Here is a 24,608-nt window from a genome sequence, read left to right as displayed (position 1 = left end):
ATGTAAATAAGATATCAAATTTAAAAAGACAAAATTGAATATAAAAGACAAAAATAAAATACAAATTTAAATGTCATCATCTAGATAGATAGAGAGAGAGAGAATTGCCTACTATATTAGAGAGAGGGTTCGATATCCTTCTACAACTTGAATGCATTTCAGAAGCTTCGTTTCCCTTCTTCACAGGTAAAACAATGAGGCCATTTCCTTCAGCTTTGTGTTACGGATCGCCAAATATCCAGCGTGTTTACTTTACTCTGCCTTGGCCTTGTCTGCACCTCCTGTCTTTTTTTCTTTTTTTTTCTTAAAAAACTCATCAAGGAAATTTGTGTTTGTAAATCTCAGGTATCAACAGTCAAGGGCTACTGCTTCTATTTTCCATATGGAAAAAGAGAGAGAGACCTGAATAAAGACAGACAAAAAAATCAAAACAAACGCCCATACACAAGGGACAGCCCAGACTGCACTCTCTCTCTATTTGGGCTCCATTCCTGGGCAGCTCAGGCAATGGAAAGTTCTGGAAATGTAAATCTGTTGGGTTAAAAATACAGCGCATTAATGTGCTCCACATGTGGCACTCTGGCATAGGGAGGGATATTTTGACGGCAGAGAGGGGAAGAAGTAGGGATGGAGGGAGTGGTAGGAGGGTTTTTCTGGAGGAAAGCATACACACACATTCACACTACTGAAGAGCGGATTTTAAGAACAAAGCAGGACTTTTCCACACATACTGTGCAGTTTCTAGAGGACTGTCACAGTATAAATGCTCTGAGTAAACATTGACGCTCATGACAATAACAGAGAGATAAAGCCACTGTATCAAGCCAAGGGAGGAAGATATTCATATCGGATCCCTTTACTTCCATTGCACTATGGGCAGGAAGTTGCAGTGTGTGATTTCTGCACCACTAGTGGCATTAAAAATAATTCCATTGTGTTTGTTTGAGCAGCGCAACACAATATTGGCTCAACTAATGGGATCGTTTTGGGATGGAATTAAGTGTTCATCCAAACAATGGATGATGAGAGAGTGTTTGGGAAGTTTTGTTATTTAATTTTCTATTTTAATATATTTTAAACTGCAATTTATTCCTTTGATGGCAAAGCTGAATTTTCAGCAGTCATTACTTCATCTTCAGCATCACATGATCCTTCAGAAATCCTTCTAATATGCTGATTGGTGCTCAAGAAACATTTCATATTATTATCAACGTTAAAAACAGTTGCACTGCTTAATATTTTTGTGGAACCACTTGTAGGCCAACTTCACACCAGTTTAAAATGAAATGACACATTACACAAGTGCAATGACTTTGCACACAAGCTAAACACAAGCAACACAACACAATATTGGCTCAACCAATGGGATAATTTAGGGATGGATCAGTACTGGGTAGATTACTTACAAACTGTAGTCTGTTAGTGATTACAAATTACATGAAAATCATAGTCAGTAATAAACTTAGAAACTCATTTCAGTTAATGTATTCTGACTACTTTTGGGCCACTTTTAGATTACTTTTAAACTAACTTTAAATGTGATTATTGTTATTAAAAAAATAAAAGAAATTAAATAAATTCAGTTCTTTGTTGTCATCATCATCAAATGCATTAAGCATTACTTGACTTTTTTTGAGGGGGGGGCTAATAATGAATTAAATCATAAAAATTTTAAATTAAAATGAATAAATCATTTTAAAATAAAAACAAAATAAAACACTTTAACGTCCAAATTTGAAATATTTTATTTGTTTACTTGCATGTCAATATGACCATTAATTGACATTAGAGAACATGCAAATGTGTTGTTAAATTATTTAAATTTTAACTTTAAATCTCAGGGGGACTTGTAAGTAACTGTAATCTGATAATGAGCATTTTATAATCCAATTACAACATTTTTGGAATCTGATTACATAACCCAGATAACATGTAATCAGTTACTACCCTGTTACATGTTGTCAGTTATTAAGTGTTCATCCAAAAAATGGAAGACAGGAGAGTATTTGAGAAATTGGGAAGTTTTTGCAGTTCAGTTTTATGCTACATGTGTCCCAGAAATAACATACTGAAATGTTAAAAGTTAAAATGATTTAGTTAAAACGTAAAAGTTAAGCAGTGTTTGCCTCGATCCCAGTTTCCTTGCTATCCGTCGTATACAGTATGCAAGGTTAGAATCCATCCCAAATCATTGTGCATTGAAAACAGCAAGCCAAATATGTCCAGATGGCATCCACACATGCTTTTTGGCCTAATATTGTCCAGATCCTCTAGAACTACGCAAGAGGATTGGTTTGCGATTGTTCTATGATGCGCTATTGAAACGTAATATTATGACCAGGCCAAGACAGAATCAGTTTTTGTTTTTAGGGCGACAATCTGTGAAATGGGTTTTGGTCAAAAGTGATGTGTAAAATGGAGCTAAGAGTACTAGACACATTTTGGCAACTAAAAGCATAATCAATAAGCCAAAATATTTAATTAACATGCAAGGGGTGGGAGATGTACTTTGCGAATGATGCAGAGATTCCTTGTGGGCCTAATTATAACCCAATACTCATGTACGGGTTTACATCACACTTAAAACTATGTTATTAACCATCGTCAGCATTGCGTATATCCTTGTACTTTGGGGAAGTATGCGAATTGGGATTCAGCCTTTGTCCCTAAAGCTTTATCTTCAGAAACCTCCCAAAAGAGAGGCAATTTCAAAACAATTCCTATTGCTCACACACACACACACAATCACAGCTCCGTGTTCACTACCTTGTGCTCGCTCCACAAACACCACCTTGGAGTCGGGCTGGAAGTTGTGCCCACTGAGAAACATCTGTTCCCCCCCTGAGGCGGCACAGCTTTCCATGCTCTGTTTATCCACGAGGGGCAGCTCCTGTGCTGAGCGCTGGGCTGCAAGGAGGATAAAGAGACAGAAAGAAAGCGAGGAAAGAGATGTAAATGTGCCAAATCTGTATACATTCCCATCTGTACTTTCTACTGTACAACTGGAGGGTAAGGAGTTCAATCTCATGGAGTTAAATGGAACTGGAAATTTTGAGAAAATAAAATGTGTAAATGTACAGGTGCATCTCAATAAATTAGAATGTCGTGGAAAAGTTCATTTCAGTAATTCAACTCAAATTGTGAAACTTGTGTATTAAATAAATTCAATGCACACAGACGGAATTAGTTTAAGTCTTTGGTTCTTTTAATTGTGGTGATTTTGGCTCACATTTAACAAAACCCACCAATTCACTATCTCAACAAATTAGAATACTTCATAAGACCAATACATTTTTTTTTTTTTTGTGAATTGTTGGCCTTCTGGAAAGTATGTTAATTTACTGTACATATTTTCAGCAGCCAATACTCCATCTTCAGAGTCATATGATCCTTCATAAATCATTATAATATGCTGATTTGGTGCTCAGGAAACATTTCTTATTATTATCACAGTTGCTTAATATCTTTGTGAAAACTATGATACTTTTTTTTCAGGATTCTCTGATAAATATAAATGCTAAAAAATAGCAATTTTTTTAACAATGTAATTGTCTTTACTGTCACTTTTGATCAATTTATGGTTTATTAATTTCTTAAAACGAAAAATCTTACTGACCCAACCATTTGAACTTTTGACTATATATATATATATACATATGAAGTAGTTCAGTCTGCAATTTTGAAAATTTTACTTGATATATGCTGTTGATATAGGCTTTATATGTCTTTCATACATGTTCAGCCTTTAACTGGCTCTAATCCAGAAATCACTCACATTTTATGAGCTGTGCTCATTTTCTAGTGATGTTTCTCATTTAACTCATAGCAATTGATCAGGCCTGGCAATTATTAGAGCAAAAAATCTGTCTTTGATTTATTGATTCAACCCATCTAAATACAGCATTCCTGTAAGTAGAGCACAGTGCTAGCAAGGTCATGTGTTTGATTGCCAGGGAATGAATTAACTGATAAAAAGTATCTGAATGCCATGTTAGTCATATTGAATAAAAACAGCCAAAAACAAAAAAAGGATTTAGTGAGATTTAGTGGCATGACTCACAGCACTCAATGGGGTTAGATGCCACCTGTAAGGACACCATCCTGCCATTAGGTTGGTTGATGTGGGCACGGAACACCATCTTCACACGCGTGTTCTTCCGTCCGATGTCTGTCTCGCCCTTCCGGAGCTCGATGTCTGAGTTACGCAGCTTGAGAATTCCAGCGCAGTCGATTCTGTGGCACAGAAAAAACCGTTACGTGTTTGAGGTATAGACTCAACAAATCCTTTCAGAAGTACAAAAATGTGCGGTAAATATCATTAGACAGTTGTTTAATAAACATTTTCTCGGAACAGTGTAAACGTTTAATTTATTGCCTGAATTGTTTTGTACCATTTCAGCCAAAATTACGCCTGGCCCTTGTTCTGCGCTGCATAAATAAATTCCCTTTCTCTCTCGTCTCTTCCAATTTCTGCTTCTGACATGGCAGAGATTGTCAAAAAAATCCATGAAAAGTTTACTTTCTCCATTAAATGTTCAAATCCTCCAAGTCAATGTGAGTAAATACCTGTCTAAAGCAAAGAAATATTTGTAAAGCCTGTCAAAGTTCTGCATCTCATTGAAGAAACATTTAGGGCCCTTTATTTAAGATGCACATGAGTAAAATTATTCTTAAAGCTTACTTTTACGAAAAAACAGGAACTCTGAAAGCACTGAATATGATTGATATGTTGATGCAGTACAGAGACTGGAAAGTCAGATATTAATGTTTCCATGTGTATGTGGTGAGGATGAGCACAATGTGCTCTAGGTGTCATCCAGATTTTAGATGAAAATGACAATTATTTAAAAGATCTCATATAAAATAAAATATGCAAATATATAATATAAAAGACAAAAAATATAAAAATATAATCTAATTAGTTATATAATAAATAAATCTGGAATCATAAGCTGAATTATATAAGGCTACCAAATTATTAATTATACAGCTACTATAATAGAGCGAGGTTATATTCATCATTCCTTTTCCAGAACAACTGCCCCTGTTGAGCTTCCAGCCTCCCAATTTCAACACTATGTGTCCAAACCGAACTCTATATAGAAAGTAAAAAAAAAAGCATTTTCTCTCCAATCAAAAGAAAACGTGAAATGAAACGCTAAAGAGTTAAAAAAAAAAAAGAAGGCTAAACTGCACTGACACAGGGACATACCCACTTGTTGGCTTTACTACAGAAACGTGACAAAGCGGGAATGCTCCCCAGAAATCTCTGAAACAGGATCCAGAGGGGTGGTTTTTTTTTTGTGTGTAAGTTAAGTGTTACATCCATTATAGAGTGGGAAGAAAATGCTGAGTTGGTAAGACCGCTACCGCCTGGCTTGCAGAACAGACCCCATCGCACCATTACAGGCTCCATGCGACCAGAAGCCTCTTGAAACACAAGCCCTGGAGCTCATACAAGGGAAACCCATGGCGCTGGGACTCCTCGCACACACAAAAACACACTTCTGCTTAGCAACTGCCTTCACAACAGGAGGATCGGCGGTGTTTGTTTATGTTGTTTATTGAAGGAAATATGCACAGGATGCATGTATATATACATAATTATGAGGTACAACCATTTCCCCCCACCGGGCTTGTAAGTTTCTCTGTGTTTTTCCTGTTTCTTAGTGTCTTTTTGGAGTGTACACGCATACTCACATGGCCCTCATGTTGCTCTCAGGCAATAGAGGAATCTCAAGAACTTTGGCGTTGGACTGTATGACCTCGTGGCTTGGTGTGGACACGGTCTTCCCGGTTATACGGTGGACCTGGTAGAAGGCGTGGGGCCGGAGAAGACGGTCGTCTGCTGTCCCAATAAACAGCTGTAGGGTCAGAGGCTCACTCTCCATGTAGCCATGAAGCTGAAAGGTACAGATATGAATTTATTGGCATAACCTGTTTCGAGCGGCTTGTCTATCCACAGTGAACAAGAAAGTGACAATCACAGCCATTCAGATGTTGTTTAATGTAAAATGGGATTTTTGGACTTTCAAAGTGGGCGCTGCATAAATAGAAACCAAACAATCAACAAAATGTCCTGTTGCTTAACAAAACAGCTACAAAATGAAGCTACATTTTGTCAGTTGCTTGGTTTTTATTTCTTCAGCATGTCGAAAGAAGTCCCGCCCACACTGAAATTTTACTGGACCAAAAACCTGTTTCTCATACACATACACTACTATTCAAATATTTTGGGTCAAACAAATTAGAACAAATGACAAATGGAAAACCATAAAAAAGACCAAAGTTATTGTAAATCATAAATTATTGATGTAAATATGAAGTAAGAATTTGTATGGGAAAATGTATTTTCAAAACTCAAGCAAATTTGGTCAAATCTCCATGATACACAGCTGATGTATGGAGATCCTCAAGGAGGGTGGTCAGAATCTGTGGTGAAAGTCCTGAACCAGTCTGTATATTTATCTAAGCAGATATGTTTAAGCCTGGCATTTGTGTTTATTCAGGCAATAGGGAGTGCACAGGCCAGAAAGACAGAGGCCCGAGAGTTCGCACTCTCAGAACCCTCCCCTCACTTCAGTACATTATCACCCACTAGAGGAATGCCAAGACTCTTTCCGCTCATTGCACGGAGTTCAGAGCAGTATGTCCACACCTCCAAGTGCTGTGGGTCAGTTCTCACCCACTCAAGCTCTCAACCTCCGTGGCACATCTGTGGCATATGAGGGAAACAGCTTGAGGAAAAAAAGAAGATCTGCAACACGGGCTTCTTTGAAGAGTTACTGGACAGAATCAGTGAAAAAATTCTTACTGGAAGAGGTTACATCTCAAGTGATATTGAGCAAGACCAACTGTTCTTCTCCTTGGGCTCATTCACTAATAGTGCTTATGCATGTATTAAAACAATAAAATCATGATTCATAAATATAAGTTCACAAATTTGTTTTTTTCTGAAATGAAGTTCAAATTTAGAACCAACTAAATTCTTAGTGCAATACTTGAAAAATTATTTTATTTTATTATTTTTTACATATTTGTAAATGAGTTGTTAATTTAACTACATTAACCATCACAAAAATTTATTATTATAAAATATTATAACGCATTTCTGAGCCTTTTTGCACAATTAAGAACACTTGAGTATGCAATTGTTAGCAAATGAGACCCATTACAATGATAAAATAAGTCCTAAATAGACTCAACCAAATAAAAACTCTACTAGCAGTATTTACCAAAAAAAAAGTAATAAAGATCATCCCAGTCACAGTAGGCCTATGAGATAAAACCAGTCTGAATATAATAAATGTGGAAGCACTGCTTGTACATACCAAACCTATATTTAGGGATTTCATCACTTTTTCCAGTTACGGCAGTGATTTTTGTTGACAGAGCTGTTCTTTGAGAAGTTTGAGACTTAAGCGCAGACGTGGAAGCACATAGCTGTGGTGCGGCAGACTTACTTCAGAGGCTACACACTCACGTCTACCGTCAATTCGATGGCGCATGTGGTCAAACTGCATCCAGGATACAAAAAATCTGACAGAAACCACCAGGAACCCGAGCAGGGGGAGAGAGAAAAAGAGAGACGGGGCTCTAGCAGCATGGGTACAAAAATCCTGACCACTAAACCCCAAGTGGAGAGACAGAAAGGGGTGGTGGGTGGTGGTGGGGGGTTGGGGGATGGTGGCTCTAAGACTAACTCTGAGGCTATAGTGACTCACATAGTTATGGGAATACATGAAGTAGGTGCTTAAAATACTGAAAATACAGCTGATTCATTAAGATCAGGGTGCAAATTATAATGGTCTATTTGGTTTGTGAAAAAGTAGAACTTTATTTGAAATACTTTGATACAACCCAAAAATTACTGTCAAAGTACTTTCAACAACTCTGCTGAAGGTCATAAAATAACTTGCACATTGACTGAGATCCTCTGCGGAGGACATCAGTGGTGACAGAGCATGAAGGGAGGTGCCGTCCGCTAAAAGAAGAACCAGCGCTTTCTAATCTGATGGTTTACAGAATGGGACAAGCTTGTTTGGGGCTCTTCCGAAACACTCCCCTTTTACTAGCCTGCCAGAACTGTGTACAGCGGAGACTGGACGCCTCCACACGATGCTGTTGCACATGATGTCAGTGCAGTACAAGGACCTTCAGCTAAACAAAAGGCAGCCTGTGCACTAGGCCGGAAACAGCAATGAATAAAAAAAAAAATAAAACACGAGGGTGAGAGGACCTTGTTTTTTCAGACGGGAGTCGCACTGAGCCACGTATTCACAATCATTAGCACCTCATTATTTTGAATTCAAGTACCCAGCAGCCACAGATGTACACCGAAATGTTGAGTTCACCTTTAACAGCGATTTTAGTAAATAAACCGGTCGTGGAGACTGTGGTTCGCCAACCTCAAGAGTCACGTCCAACCACACTGATTTTTTTTTTTTCAGATAAAACCACGACTCCTGTCTTTAGGAATTCTGTTATCCATTAGTGAGCATCTGCAACCAACTCGTGCGCTCAATACCCATGATTCAGCTACGAAAGCAAATGAGGTTCGCGACTCACCTGTGTCTGTTAAGCAGAATGGATGGACACCATGACACTGTGGTCTTGTGAAATATCAGAAGTACTTCAGACACGCTTCCTGAACTTTGACATGGCAGTATAACGAGCAGTATATTATATAAGGGTTTAAATCACAGTGTGTCTACACTGTGATTTAAATACAAGGAAGTTTTCTTACATCAACAAAAACAAAAACAAAAACAATGAGAGAGTGAATATGTACCACCATGGCACATCATAGAGAGGATGTTGCAGGATGTTGACTAAAAATGGTTAAAAATAAGACATTCTGTGAAAATCTCCCAAATGAATGGTAGCTATTGTATTAAAGTGTATATATACATTACTGTTAAACATTTTAGGGTCAGTAAGATTTTCTTCTATTTCAAATTAAATGCTGTTCTTTTGAACTTGTATTCATCATAGAAATCCTGAAAAAAATATACAAATATTAAGCAGCACAACTTTTTCAGCACTGACAATGAGAAATGTTTCTTGAGCACCAAATCAGCATATTATAATGATTTCTGAAGGATTATGTGACACTGAAGACTGGAGTAATGATGCTGAAAATTCAGCTTTGTCATTGCAGGAATAAATTACATTTTAAAATATATTAAAATAGAAAACAGTTATTTTAAATTGTAAGAATATTTCAAAATATACTGTGTTTTTGATCAAATAAACACAGCCTTGTTAAGCATAAGAGACTACTTTCAAAGAAAAAAAATGTAATGACCCCAAACGTTTGTGCTATAATGTATATTACTAGAAGACTTATACTGCAATCTAACTAATAATTTCCTGCATTTGATATTCTTGTTTACACTGATTTTCAACCAGCTTTGTATTGTTATAATGTCATAATACATATAAATGAATAATATGTACCCGCACCCAAATATCCCTTTTTAAAGTCTGCAGGACTTTTTGACAAAATGTCATTATTAAAAACACCATTATTAAAAGCCCACATTACCAGTGGTAAATTACCCCTTTTAGGCTTAAGGAGATTCTGTGATCATTTACTTGCCCTCATGTCATTCAAAACCGATATAACTTTCTTCTGTGGAACTCAAAAGCAGATATTTTGAAAAATGTCTCAATATTTATTTGTCCATACAATGAAATTCATTGCAGTCCAATGCTGTTTTGGACCCCACTTCTTTTCATATTATGGAAAAAAGCAGTTGAAACATTATTCCTCAGAAGAAAGAAAGTTGTAAAGGTTTGGAACTTCATAACGATTAATAAATGATGACAGACTTCATTTTTGGGTGAACTATTTCTTTGAGAACCCCCACTGCCTCTGAGAGACTCTGAACGTATACCTGGACCACTGGATGCCCTCCCGCTAGTGCTTTTACGGCCCCTCTGCTGCCTTCAGTCTCGTAGTGAGCACGGTGATGGGACTTGGGTTGGACCTCAATCTGCAGGCTGTACGGCCCTGAACTGGAAGGCAACTGCCAATCAAGAGCAGGCAACGATGGACTTCGAAAATAAGAGTGAGAGAGTAATGAGGCAAAGAGAAAGAAAGAACTTTGGTTAGCACAGATAAGTGGCTGAAATATTTGGAATAAAAAAAAAAATATATATATATATATATTATGTGCTACCAACCTGATGTAAGGCTTGGGCTTGGACCAATATGGGTGTTGGGGCACATCCAAGAAGCCGCTGCAGTAGGTCTCTTTTTTGAAGGGCAGGCGTGCTGAGGAGAAGTCCTCCTGGCAAAGCTCCAGGGATCCTGTCTCCTCTCCACCTGGTTCTACTTTCAGGTTCATCGAGGCGCTGTGCTCCAGACTGGTCTTGCGGGACTTCAAAGGGATCCCCTCCCCAAGATCTGCTATTCCATCTGTGGTGAGGGCATTAATGGCGGCAACAATGGCAGAGTTGGTGTACTGATTGGTGTTGGGCAGCCAGTTGTCCTCCGTCACGCTGAGACGGGGCGAAGTGTGTGGCGACAGCCCCGGGGATTGATTTGGCGAGTGCGGATGGTACTTGTGCGATGGGCCACCGTTGAAGCTGTACTTCCGTTTACCACCACAAGGAGAATTCGGTCGTGAGCCTCGGGTGCCCATCCAGCTGTCGTCGGTTATACTGGTACGGGGAGAACCGGAGGGAGAATGACGTGGAGAAGCACCAAGTGTGCAAGACTGCAGAGATGAGGAACCTTTCGGGGAGACACAGGGAGACTGCCAGGGCGAGTTCTGCGGCGAGTTGTCGTAGTTGTACGAGAAGCCTGATTCGTACGAAGATGCATCTGAATGGCAGCTACGGGAAGACATGCTGCTCGCCGGGCTGAGGCAAGTGGGGTCACGATAACCGTCAATGCTTGGCAAAGTTAATGTCACTATGGAATTGACTCGCTTGGTCACGGGAACGCTGTTCTCCTCCACTTCGTCCTCGGGGAACTGCCCGTAAGCTGTTATCTCAATGCGTGGACTTTCCAATGTGGGAGCTCCATTGGACCTGGTGCCGGATGTTTGGAAATAACCCACTGATCTCATGTCATCTTGAGGGGAGAATGAGGATGGCTGACTGATGGATATCGACATGGAAGGGCTGGTCTGGAGATTGTGGTACTGGGAGGTTGGGCAGGGGTTGCTCAGAGCTAGTGAGATGCTGTTGTTTTGGCTGTAACCATATGCATCTGTAAGGTGCAATCACATTTTCATGAGATATTGCAACTAAAAATAAGTTATTGAGATAAAAGAGCATAGGTGCAAAAGATATTTCTTGAAGAGTGTGCATGTAGCTGCACACAGAGTATTGTAAGAAGACTGATGTTTTTACAATTATCCACATAATAAACTTTTTTTTTAAAGAACTGCCATTTGGTATAAAAAAGGGTGTTAAAAATGACACACTATTTATAAGTAATAACTGTCAGTCAGAAACGTTGACATTGTGGTTAAAAGCCACAACCTCTGCAGAGGAAGCAAGGTGAGTGATACACAAATAGCAGACCAAAAATAACAAAGCGTTAAAAATAACATCCCGAGGACAAAACCAGATGGAAAACCAATACTCATAAGCAATCTCTGTCGAAAAACAGGGGCAAACATTTGCTTCTATGCAATGTACATACAGCAGGTACAACGCAAAATGTCTTGTGCAGAAAATGTAAAAATATATACAAAAGATAATGGTTCCTGGAGATGAATCATTGACCACTTTAGCATTTTAGAGTTCTTGTAGCTTATCCAAAAAAATTTAGAAAATTACAACAACAACAACAACAAAAAAAACATTAATACATCATCTGGCCTATCAAAGTTTTTGTCTAAACAGCTACTATCTCATTAAGACATAGAAATGTATTATTTTAATGAGTAATCACTGCAAAAAGGGGGGGGGGGGGGAACACAGTTTAGTTGAGTGAGTCACTGTAGTCAGTCAGTCCAACCTGGAGGAAATATATGTAATGTAAGTTAGCCCAAACTGGCGCACAGTCACTACTGGCTCTGCTTGGAATAAAATTTGCAACGATTTCTCGCTACTTTAGAGGACGATTAAAAACACGGATACTTGAAAATGTGACCACAGCGCAACAAAGCACCCTGGATACTGATAGCATGCTAATGTATCCCTAATGTATGTATCGTTTTGAATCAAGTTAACAACTACATATTAGATTTTTGTAAGCAAGCCATAAGTATACACTATGTGATTCTGATAGCTTTAAAAAAATAAAAAATAAAAGTACTAAATTACTGATTACTAAAAGTATATTAGCAACCCCACTGAAATAAAACACCTTAAATCAGCCTGAGCAGGTTTGCTGGCATCTCAGCATAATTATGCTGTCTGCTGGTTGGATTTAAAAGAGTTTTGGGCACATTTCAGCAGGTCAAGTTAGGAGACCAGCTTGTAGACCAGCTAAATGATGGACTGGAAGTCTATCTTAAACCAGCAAAGACCAGGAAACCACCTTAAGGCTGGTTTAAGTTACTTTTCTCAGCAGAAAATATGAGAACTTGATTTGTTTTAGTGCAGCCGCCATTATGAATTATAATCTAAGTTATCTTGTGAAATGCACAGTTGCTGCAAAGAGAGGGATGCAAAAACCCACAATCTAAATAACGTCCCTGCTTATTCATCTTCATCACGCCCACCACTCCCTTCTGCAGTCTGTTAAACGGAGAAAAACTCATTCAGCCCATTGATTAAATAAGAAATAACTTTATTTCCACTAAACCAAAAAAAAAAAAGAAAAAAAGCAACAACCACAACAGAGCAGTAGCAGGGCAAGCTATAACACCACCAATAACTAATCAGAAATTAGCTTCTGGGGTGGAATCATTAACAAACATGGGGAGGGTTGTAACATAACTTTTCCTATATATATATATGTGTGTGTGTGTGTGTGTGTGTGTGTGTGTGTGTGTGTGTGCACTCTAAAAAATGCTGGGTTGTTTCAACCCAACTTTGGGTCAAATATGGACTAACCCAACTTTTGGGTTAAAAATCTAATGTAAAAATTTAACCCAAGGGTTGGGTTAGTCCATATTTGACCTAAAGTTGGGTTGAAACAACCCAGCATTTTTTAGAGTGTGTGTGTGTGTGTGTGTGTGTGTGTGTATTTTAATTGATTAATTTAATTAGCTATAATTTATATAGCTATATATTATTTAGCTTTATTTAGCAAATACAATGTATTATTGCATTGGGGCAGTGAGTTATTAAAAAGAAATAAATGAGAAATTAAAATGCCCATGTTTTCTATAAAGTGTTAACCACCCCTCCTACTGTCACAACTCACTCGTTAGTCGGATGAATTACAAAAGCAGTCTTTGTACCTGACATTTATTTACACAGTTTAGGAACATGCCGCAGATTTTTTTTAATTACTTTAATTTATAGCAGACAAATATGGGAACGTTATGTCAAAGTTTGAGACACACGATACACATGGAGTTAGAGAAGTTGAAAACAAATGTGTTACAACACTCCCAGGTCTCCCCTAGTAACAAATAGTGCGTGCACGATAGCAGATTTGGATTTATTTTATTATCACGAAAGGTAAATTCATAAGCAAGCATGCGTGAATCCGTATTAATAGGTTCAGTGATACTAATATTAAAATAATAATACAGAAACACATTAGGGTGAAATATGACTTGGTATGAGTGGATGCATTTAATCTTACCTTCCTCTGCGGATTTCATGCTTGCGAAGTGTAAACTCACACCAAGTTCAACGCACTTTCCCAATACGCACGGCAGTGTCCGATGAGGCTTTTATTTCCCAATATAACGAGTCCAGATATCTGTGATAAAAAATGTTTACTTCTACCGCAATAAAGGTGTATTCCAGCCACGAGAAAACTGTATAATTGATTTGAAAGCTCACTTTCGAAACACTTAAAAGCGCATGCAATAACAACGCACAACTGTATGAATATTCTTTTAATACAGTTTGTCTAACTCGTTATATTTTCTGTTCTGGACTTGCATGTTCGTTTCCAGGGGTTCTGGTGACGCACTGCTTTGCGATGGAAAGGTCTCTGTATCTATATAAAGCCGGGAAACACCTCCGTGTAGCCCCGCCTCTCTATGGAGTGACGCAGGCACCACGTCTCAAGCTCGACGGCAGACGAAGAGAGGGATTCTCTCCTCTCAACATTTCCAGATGTGGAGCCGTTGAAACCCAGGCGTGTGCGCATGCTCATCTGCTAGAGAAGGGAAGTCCAACTCATTTCTGCGAATCGGTTCTTTCGAACAGTTCGTTTTAAAGAACCGGTTCAAGTAATGATTCAGCGGTTGACTACCCTGACATCCCGGCATAGAATAGGCCAATAGAGCCATGTAGGCAAATATCGTTGTTTATAATATTTCTGTCTATTAGATTATAGGAAGGTGTTTTTCTTAAGTTCATATGTCCTAGTTGCAGCCACGATTCGGCTCATAGAACAAATTTAGAATAAAACATTATTTAGCATTAACAATAACACTAAAATATTTTAGCTGAAGAGGGTTTTGCAAGTTTTAGGCTAATTAAACACTCATTAAAATCCCATTGTGTTTTATTATAAAGTTGTCATACATTTAAGTTATGTAAACATTTCTGTTATTAAACGTACTTTTCACCTAATCAGTTTTTCATTGGTTCTCTTTACATGTCAAGCATCGAAAGAGACGGCTCTCAGTTGAAGGAGTGAGTACTAACCGAATACTAACCCGAATCACTGCGAGTCAGACATGTAAGCTTCCTTAATTTCGACCGATTCGGTCAACTTTAGAGCAGGGGTGTCAAACTCAATTCCTGGAGGGCCGGAGCCCTGCAGAGTTTTGTTCCAACCCTGCTCCAACACACATACCATGTAGTTTTCAAATAAGCCTGAAGGACTTGATTAGTTGGATCAGGTGTGTTTAATTAGGGTTGAATCTAAACTCGGCAGGAATTGAGCTTGACACCCCTGCTTTAGAGCTATACTCTTACCGATTCAGTCTGATATTTAATCATTTATTCAGTCCAATTTTGATCAAACCTTTCGGAGCGGTTAGGTTTAACTGGTAGAAGAGCCGATTAAAAATAAAGATTCACTTACGAATAGGCAATTAAACGCTGAAGAAAAAAGAAAAAAATAAAAAGTCGAAAGAGCCAACATGTCCAGCAGCTACTGGAAACAGATAAAAAAATCAAATGTGGCTGTTTTGAAAAACAAAGGCAGTTTAAGAAGCCATTATCATGTTAATAATTTCTATTGTCCCATTAATAGACACAAATAGCCTACCATCTCTGTGAGACTCTTCACGTAGTAGTGCGTTTATAGCAATTGAACAGCGCCTGTCGTTTTTTTTAGGACATCACAATGCAGGGAAATGGGATCTGAAAATCACAAGATGCTGTTGGCAGCCCGGGCAACTATGATTTTGGTTTTGACAACTTTCCAGTGGGGTGCGATTCGCTGCGTCATTAGGAATCATCTAGGACTTTCTTGAAGCCAAGAAATGTTGGCAAATGTTAGCATTTAGTGCAGAATTCTCATACTGCAATACACAACATTATTTGTACTTGCTATTGAAAACATGGATCTTAATTAGCACCTCATTGTAAATAGTGACATGTACTGTCATAATAATAATGCATATTTGCATTTTTTAGTATTACTGTGTGAAAGGTTTCAAAATATTCACATGCAATTCACCCTTCCCATGTCACTAACCCTAAACTTTGCATAATCTTAATGCAAGTTCGTTTGTCAGACCCAAAAAATAAGTCCCAAATAAGACCCAAAATATAGAACGATAGAACTATAGATAGAACGATAGATAAGTACACTGAACAAAATTATAAATGCAACACTTTTGTTTTTGCCCCATTTTTCATGAGCTGAACTCAAAGATCTAAGACTTTTTCTATGTACACAAAAGGCCTATTTCTCTCAAATATTGTTCACAAATCTGTCTAAATCTGTGTTAGTGAGCACTTCTCCTTTGCCGAGATAATCCATCCACCTCACAGGTGTGGCATATCAAGATGCTGATTAGACAGCATGATTATTGCACAGGTGTGCCTTAGGCTGGCCACAATAAAAGGCCACTCTAAAATGTGCAGTTTTACTGTATTGGGGGGTCCGAAAACCAGTCAGTATCTGGTGTGACCACCATTTGCCTCACGCAGTGCAACACATCTCCTTCACATAGAGTTGATCAGGTTGTTGATTGTGGCCTGTGGAATGTTGGTCCACTCCTCTTCAATGGCTGTGCGAAGTTGCTGGATATTGGCAGGAACTCGAACACGCTGTCGTATACGCCGATCCAGAGCATCCCAAACATGCTCAATGGGTGACATATCCGGTGAGTATGCTGGCCATGCAAGAACTCAATCTCTGCACAAAGAATTACATCTGCACATACAGTATCATGGTTTCTCAGTGCACAAAGGTTTACACATTGCATACGGTTTCCCTCTTATTAGGAAAATGAATGGATTTTTTGATGTGGCTGAGCCTTTTGCAAGCTCTCTGACATGGGGATGTTTTGAAGTAGCTGTGCAGTGTTTGCCCCCACTAAGAATTCATCCAGGTCGAGTAACAAAAGAGAGCCAAATAGCCTTCACCCCACACGCACAGGATGATATATAATTGCATCAGGAATTAGTGCATTTATGAAACACTAGCTGTTTCTTTCATCATGGGAACATGGTAATTGTACCATTACCCTCTCTTACAGACCTCTCTCTCCTGCTGTTCTGTGGGTCAAATGTGTTTGTTTGACCTCATGGAAAGCTCTCACCCACTGGTTAGGGGCCCTAAGTGGGCTTGAGGGGATGTGGGCAGGGCCTCCCTGTCCTCCCAAGCTATGTGAAAGCGAGCTGCGTGCCGCAGTAAACACAGCTTCCAGGCTGAAGGTAATAAATAGCGCTAACTGTGCTGATTGACGTGCGCCTAGTTCTACGTCAATTGGCCTGTAGTTTTTCCACTCTGTCTGCCCGTTGTTGAGGGCAGGGGTTTTTAAGCACCAGCCGGACAGTTCCGGATCTTTTGTTCGTCTCAGCTTTATAGCACAGTATATGCCAAAAAGCTGGTGTATTTCGTAGTCCCTACAAAGACCTTTTGTTGTCTATATTACTAGATTTAGCTCTAAACTGACACCAGCGATGGCTGTACATAATTCCTCTTATTACATAGTTACGGACCAAAAAACATAGACACGTAATAATGATTTAAAATGTTAAATTAATTTAAAATGTTACACTCGAAAAACGGTGTGGGATTTACTTTAAAACAACTTTCACTCAGAAATTGCTAGTAATTTTCACAAATAATTACAAAGAAATGGCAAGTAACACTTGCTAACACTTTGAATTACTCATGACTTTTTGAAATAGAAAAGTATTTTCTAGGAAAACATCATCGTCTGCTAAGAAGCAATATATATATTATAAAACAACTGGCCAATCAATAAGACAAACACTGCAACTATCACAGCATAAAATTAATTTTGAATTCCTACAATACATGGGCTGCACGTCTGTTATTTTGGTGCATGGGATCGAATGAGTGCACTCAGTAATGTCCACTTTGGTTTCGGACACCACTACAAATGGCTGTGCCACCAAATAGTGCATTACATAAGGATATAGAGGGTGATTTTGGACACAGCCATAACTCAAGATGCCTCCAGTTGTGTATGAAATGAGAACACGAGGTGCAAAGCCCGCCCCACAGCTGATTTCATTGGTCAGTTCATGCAGCCTCCCATCAAGAATAGTTCAGACTTCATGGGTTAAGTTCAAAGTTCAGAAAAAGAGTCCATAGATGGATCAAATCGCATTAAACTATAATGCTTTCTATAAGGATTTCCTATGCTGAGGTTTAGAGAAGGGATTGACATGATCAGTGTAATCTTTAGAATCGTCTGGAAGCGGCGGGGTTTGCGCCTCTGGACAAAAATCACCAATGGTCAATATCAGACCACTGGATGGCGAGATTGACCAATCAGAAAGGAGTATTCCAGAACCTTGTGTAATAATTCATTAGACGCCCCTGAAGGCAGGTCAGCCAGTTTACGCTCACTGCAACACTGGGACATGAAATTTAGTCATAATTTTCTCATTTATATTCCAAAGACACCTTAATAACTGCTATGAACAGGAGTAGCAGTGGCTTTTCGACTTCAAGAACTACTAACACTAATGATAATGATAATACAATGAGTGCTAATGCAGTTAGCATGGCTCGTGTGTCAGCATGATGCACTGCTGTGCTTACTTTATAAGGTTTTCGAGAATACACAAATGACAAATTATGTTTCCAAACAGGATACATGGGCGGCAATGTGCTATTATATGTATCAACGCATGGCATGCCACAGACAGCAAAGACATGTGAGACTATGTAACGTGAGTCCATGACTGATGCCACGGATGTTGAATCGTCTGTCTCAGAGATGTTTAAAAAAAGGCTGCACACTCATAACAATGGCATGAATCATAATATGCATGTGCATCACTAATGATGTGTCAGCATTTAAAAGTTGTTAAAATAAACCAAAACCACATTCAACCCTCATGTGCATCCAACTGTTCCTCTGTCTGTGCCGTGATTGGTCCAGAAAGGGGGAGTCATTGATGTCCACTCACTTCTTACAAGTCAATGTTCTGTCTGGCTGGCAGGTCTCATCATCATATTTGTGGGTGACTATACTGGGAATGACTGATTTGATGGTGGTCTTCTGGAAAAGACCTCAAGGTTCCAGTTTTTTTTTTTCTTCCTTTCCAAAATAGATAAAACAGATAAAACCCAGTTTGGATGCAGAAGTTGAACTTCAGATGACTAGGGCTCCATGAGCAACTGAAAATATGTATCATGGGTTAAATCTGACCATGCTAGGCAGGTTGAAAATACATGGAGAAGATAATGTAGTACTCGAAAAGCATGTTTTTTTTAGTCACAACGGGATTGCAATCAAATGTGTTATTTTAGTCTTTTTACGATGTGCCTTATGAGTCCATGTCATAAAATCCAGACCACATTTAAAAGTAAGCTGATGAACATATAAAGTGCTTAAAGTAGAAACAGCAACAGCAATTTGAGGTGGTATTTACATGACATGGCCTTGGTTATAGACCTGCCCCCTGCTGTACCTTGGGGCTTCCTGTCTCCACTGAATGCTCCTTTTGACTGGGCACAGTGACGGAATCCCCAAGTCTGTTTCCTGTTGTGTAAGGTTGTTGCCGGGCAACTGTGGCTGTATTCCAGAGGGGAGGGATTTCATGTGCTCCCACAGGCTGAGTGAGCAAACACAGACCCTCTGTCCAGAGCTCCACTGTGGGGCCCAGACACAACAGTGACTAACCTGTCCACGATACTGCGAGTTGAGCAACAAACGGCAGGAAAGTCATTCCAATCGATTTTTAAGACAGTGGTATTGAGCAAATGCTGCCCCTGAGAATAAATTGCCCAATTTTCACGTGGCTCAATAAATGTGGGCAAAAATATTTAACCAGTCAATCCAATTCTTTTAAACACAGCACCTTTCTTACCTGAGAAAAATTAAGAAACATTTTAACAGAACAAAACACAAGATTTAATAAAAAGATTTAAGATTTTTTTTTTTTTTTTTGCATTGTTTCATTCATGTACAGTGGGTACGGAAAGTATTCAGACCCCCTTAAATTTTTCACTCTTTGTTATATTGCAGCCATTTGCTAAAATCATTTAAGTTAATTTTTTTTCCTCATTAATGTACACACAGCACCCCATATTGATTGTATAATAATTCATTTTCAGGGGAATCTTTAGCTCAATAACAAACAGGCAGAAAGACAGAAAGAATGACAAATAGTCTGGATGGAAGGAGAGACAGATAGATAACCACAGAATGGTAAAACAACATATAGACAGAAAGAACAACAACCTGATAGATAGATAGAATGGTAGAACGAAAGACAGAACACAATAGAACGATAGATATAGATGACTGATAGAAAATAATAATATAAATATAACAAAATTATATATATATGTATATATATATATTAATAATATAAATAATAATATAGAGCGATAGATAGAATGACAGATCGACAGAACGATAGATAGACAGATAGAATGAAAGAACGATAAATCGACAGACAGACAGACAGATATAGACAGACCGACAGATAGAAAATAATATAAATAACAAATAATAATAGAGCGATAAATAGAATGATAGAACAATCAATAGAATGATAGAACGATAGATAGACAGACAGACAGATGACTGATAGAATGACAGAACAATAGATCGAGACAGATAGAACGACAGAACAACAGACAGAACGACAGATATAGATAGACAGATAGAAAATAATAATATAAATTATATATATAATATTAATAATCAATGACAAATAATAATATAGAGTGATAGACAGAATGATAGAACGATAGATAGACGGATAGATAGAATGATAGATAGACGGATAGATAGACAGATAGAATGACAGAACGATAGATCGACAGACAGACAGATAAATAGATATACACTGAACAAAATTGTGAACGCAACACTTTTGTTTTTGCCCCCATTTTTCATGAGCTGAACTCAAAGATCTAAGACTTTTTCTATGTACACAAAAGGCCCATTTCTCTCAAATATTGTTCACAAATCTGTCTAAATCTGTGTTAGTGAGCACTTCTCCTTTGCCGAGATAATCCATCCACCTCACAGGTGTGGCATATCAAGATGCTGATTAGACAGCATGATTATTGCACAGGTGTGCCTTAGGATGGCCACAATAAAAGGCCACTCTAAAATGTGCAGTTTTACTGTATTGGGGGGTCCGAAAACCTGTATCAGTATCTGGTGTGACCACCATTTGCCTCACGCAGTGCAACACATCTCCTTCGCATAGTCATGCCAATTGCACGCTCTCTCAAAACTTGCGACATCTGTGGTGTTGTGCTGTGTGATAAAACTGCACATTTTAGAGTGGCCTTTTATTGTGGCCAGCCTAAGGCACACCTGTGCAATAATCATGCTGTCTAATCAGCATCTTGATATGCCACACCTGTGAGGTGGATGGATTATCTCTGCAAAGGAGAAGTGCTCACTAACACAGATTTAGACAGATTTGTGAACAATATTTGAGAGAAATAGGCCTTTTGTGTACATAGAAAAAGTCTTAGATCTTTGAGTTCAGCTCATGAAAAATGGGGGCAAAAACAAAAGTGTTGCGTTTATAAATTTTTTCAGTGTAGATAGATAGATAGCTAGAACACAAACACCCTTTTAAGGATGTAAATAAATAAATAACCAAACAAATAAAACTAAACGTGAAGGTTATATTGATGGACAGACTGTGGACATTTACACTGTTGAAATAATCGTCGACAAACACAGCTGAAGGTTTTCATTGATGGTAAAGAAAGTGCTTAGGCTAAAGATGCATCCCGAATCTGTGTCCACCTACAGGAAACACAATGCTTTGGAAAAACAGAAAGTTATTTATACGTTATTTAGAAAGTTATCTGATAGATTTCTATTTTTAAAAATAAAAATTTGTGTTCTTTTGAATTTTCTATTCATCAGATCTTTAAAAAATTATGTTTCCCCCAAAACATTAAACAGCACAACTGTTTTCAACATTTATAATAATAAGAAATATTTCTTGAGCAGAACATCAGCATATTACAATGATTTCTGAAAGATCATGTGACACTGAAGACTGGAGTAATGGCTGCTGAAAATTCAGATGGGTAAAATATTATTACAATTTAGTTCTTCTAAATTGTAATAATATTTTACACTATCACTGTATTTTTGACCAAATAAATGCAGCCGTGGTGAGCATAAGAGACTTATTTTAAAAATATTTTACGCAAACTTTAGTAGTATCATATACAATTTGACAACATAACAACATTGTATCTGTCTGAGAAGTTCATATACAGTGGGGAAAAAAAGTATTTAGTCAGCCACCAATTGGACACTTGCCGGATGCTTTTCCTTCACTATCTAGTCCAACTCTATTTCCAAAAAAATAGATGATAGAAAATCATATATAGAGGGGATTTTAAAAAGGTGTAAAATCAATACAAATGTGTATTGGTTTAACCAGGGTCACAACTCTGAAAGCCTATTGAACAGCAATCTTACCAGCACATGTAGTTTCCATGTGGGCCCAACGTTGGTCTTCTGTGATAGTAAACTGTGTAAATGCCGCCCTCTAGTGGTTATAAGCAATGCATACAACTAACTGTCAGGTAAGTTAAAAAGTGCTGTACTATAAAGATTTAAGAGACACAAGCTTGTACTCACTCAAACTATGGTAAACAAGGGGCCTGAAACTTCAAAATATTAAGTAATGTTTGTTATTCGCAACAGGGTCAGTGTTTAAGAACATATTTTGTACTCACCTTTTACTCAAATTCTATATGAAGCATTTTACAACCATATGTATTCAACATTCATCAACTAGCAATTAAATTATGAATTCAATTATAACAAAGGCACAAATAAATGCATACCTAAACAAAATACATACATACATTGGTTGGTTTAGTTAGTGATACTCAAATTTCCCATAAATTAGAGAAAAAAACAAAAACTGTTTAACAGTTCTTACAGTAACTTTAGAAAAAAGGGTTGGTGTATTTTGCATATCAAATTGTTTCTTTAATAATAAAAAAAAGTGATTTGTACCTTTACTGCTTTAACGCCAATATGTAGGCTACTTAATATATATAAAACATTTTAAGCAAACCACTAAAAACATTAAGACCTCTTAAATGGAATCACCCACCAAGACCATTTGGAAACATACTGCTCTTTAATCAGACATCAGTAAATGTTCAATTCTACTGCTGAAACCATCGTGCTGATGACATTGAGCGTACACTCACAGAAGCAGCGGCCGCAGTCGCAGTAACAACACCAAAGAAACATCACATTTTTAAATCATGTATCAGTCAATAAAAAAAAAAGTCAGAAAAACAAAAGCACAATACACGCACAAATATGAAATAAGCTATTGTTGTTAGGCCTGTCACAGGGTTAATTGAAGGTTTATATACAGTAAAAGAAATCAGTTAGTGGTTTTCCTGAGTACAGTACAACTCAACATCTTCAAAGCAGAACGGAAATCCACCATTATGCACAGCAAGAAAGGAACAGCGCATGACACACATGTGCTTGGCATCGTCTCATTCAGTATTGTAAACACACACTCAGTATAGAAAATAAAGTGAATGATAAAACTCATTCCTCATACCAGCTGACTTGGTCTATAAAGATAAGGCAAGATGATCTTACACATTATTGAGCCAACTTCACACCGTCAGCACAGTCATCAAGGGACAAAACTAGAGCAGTATTTCCTGTGAATTGTCCTCAAAAACTTGTAAAACTCCAACAAAATAATTTGCCGATTGTGAGGCATCATTGTCTATAAAAACTTTACTGCTGATGAGCGTGTGCCATAGGTTGATTTAAGCAAAGCAAAAATGACAGCGCATCTGTAAGCAACTAGAACAGTTTTTCACGATCTTAAAGTCTTTCATTTATAACACCGATCCAACAAAAATACTACATTCATGTCTTGTTTCGATGTCATGGCGTTACAATACGTAATAAAAGTCAATCAAGACATGCATCAATCAAGTTTGATTTGTCAAATGTCAAAAAGTCGAATGTCAAGTGTATACAATGTCTTTTAGGATGTCAGGTTGAGAGGACCCTTGTTCCCAGAACAAATAGTTCCCGCTGAAAGAATACAAGCTGTGCTGTGGTTTACATTTACACAGTTTTCAAGCAGGATCATATGGCAGCGGCAGCCACAGCAGAACAACAGAAAACCAGAGCTGACCGAATTCAACTTCAGTATGCAGTCATGCAATCAGAACACTCCAATCACAACCACAGGTATGTATCAAGCCCCGCCCACCCAGATCTCATTAATAAAGTTAATAATACAGAATGTGCCAAAATCAGAAGGAAAAGTGCTAATAGGTGTGATAATACTAATGATGAAAGGTTCATTATAGCTGATACTTCATCATGAAACTATAAACATCATTACATACCACAAAAAAACCCCCTATAAAAATCCATAATCCATTCAATAAAAATATGTAATGCTGATCTTTCCTTCGCATACATTTACGGGAAGTAAAAAGTGACAGGTGTGGGTGCCTAAAACCCTTTGGCTTCTCTTTTATTTCTATCTTGACCGCTTTTTTGTGCTTTATCCTCTTCAAGTACTCAATACTACTCACCGTTTTATCCTAGAACTGTCCCACCATCTTTAAGTGCAGAAACATGATGAGCACAGAAACACTCATATTAGTTTATAATGGCAAAGTCAATATATATATATACACGCACAAATCACATTATGTCACTGAAAAAGCATTTATGAAGCATACATAAACAGCATCATAAAAGCACTTTCAGGCATTTGTAGCTAATGCTTAAAGTGATGGTTTTACTCAAGAATGAATGTTTGGTCATTATTTACTCATCCTCATGTCATTTCAAACATGTAGGAATTTCCTTCAAGATAAAACACAAAAGCAGACGTTAAGATGGTGCAATTTTGAAACG

General features: G+C 37.9%; 1 protein-coding gene across 1 annotated transcript in view; it reads right to left on the bottom strand.

The window, feature by feature from the left end:
• LOC107563708 (nuclear factor of activated T-cells, cytoplasmic 1-like) overlaps positions 1-13,974 on the bottom strand; it is a 32,843-nt gene extending 18,869 nt beyond the window's left edge. Inside the window, exons 1-6 of the mRNA XM_016248655.1 lie at positions 13,721-13,974; positions 10,189-11,221; positions 9,900-10,059; positions 5,701-5,903; positions 4,061-4,233; positions 2,767-2,907 (exon numbers count right to left, since the gene is read on the bottom strand). Coding sequence (XP_016104141.1) covers positions 2,767-2,907; positions 4,061-4,233; positions 5,701-5,903; positions 9,900-10,059; positions 10,189-11,221; positions 13,721-13,739 — 1,729 coding nt within the window. The 5' untranslated portion in view covers positions 13,740-13,974. The remainder of the gene's footprint in view (positions 1-2,766; positions 2,908-4,060; positions 4,234-5,700; positions 5,904-9,899; positions 10,060-10,188; positions 11,222-13,720) is intronic.
• Positions 13,975-24,608: the final 10,634 nt, after the last annotated feature.

The sequence above is a fragment of the Sinocyclocheilus grahami genome, unplaced genomic scaffold (genome assembly GCF_001515645.1).
Source record: "Sinocyclocheilus grahami isolate Dianchi unplaced genomic scaffold, SAMN03320097.WGS_v1.1 scaffold887.1, whole genome shotgun sequence".
In the NCBI taxonomy this organism is placed as follows: Eukaryota; Metazoa; Chordata; class Actinopteri; order Cypriniformes; family Cyprinidae; genus Sinocyclocheilus; species Sinocyclocheilus grahami.
The sequence above is the reverse complement of the archived record's forward strand: the minus strand, read 5'-3'. Positions and strand labels throughout refer to the sequence as shown.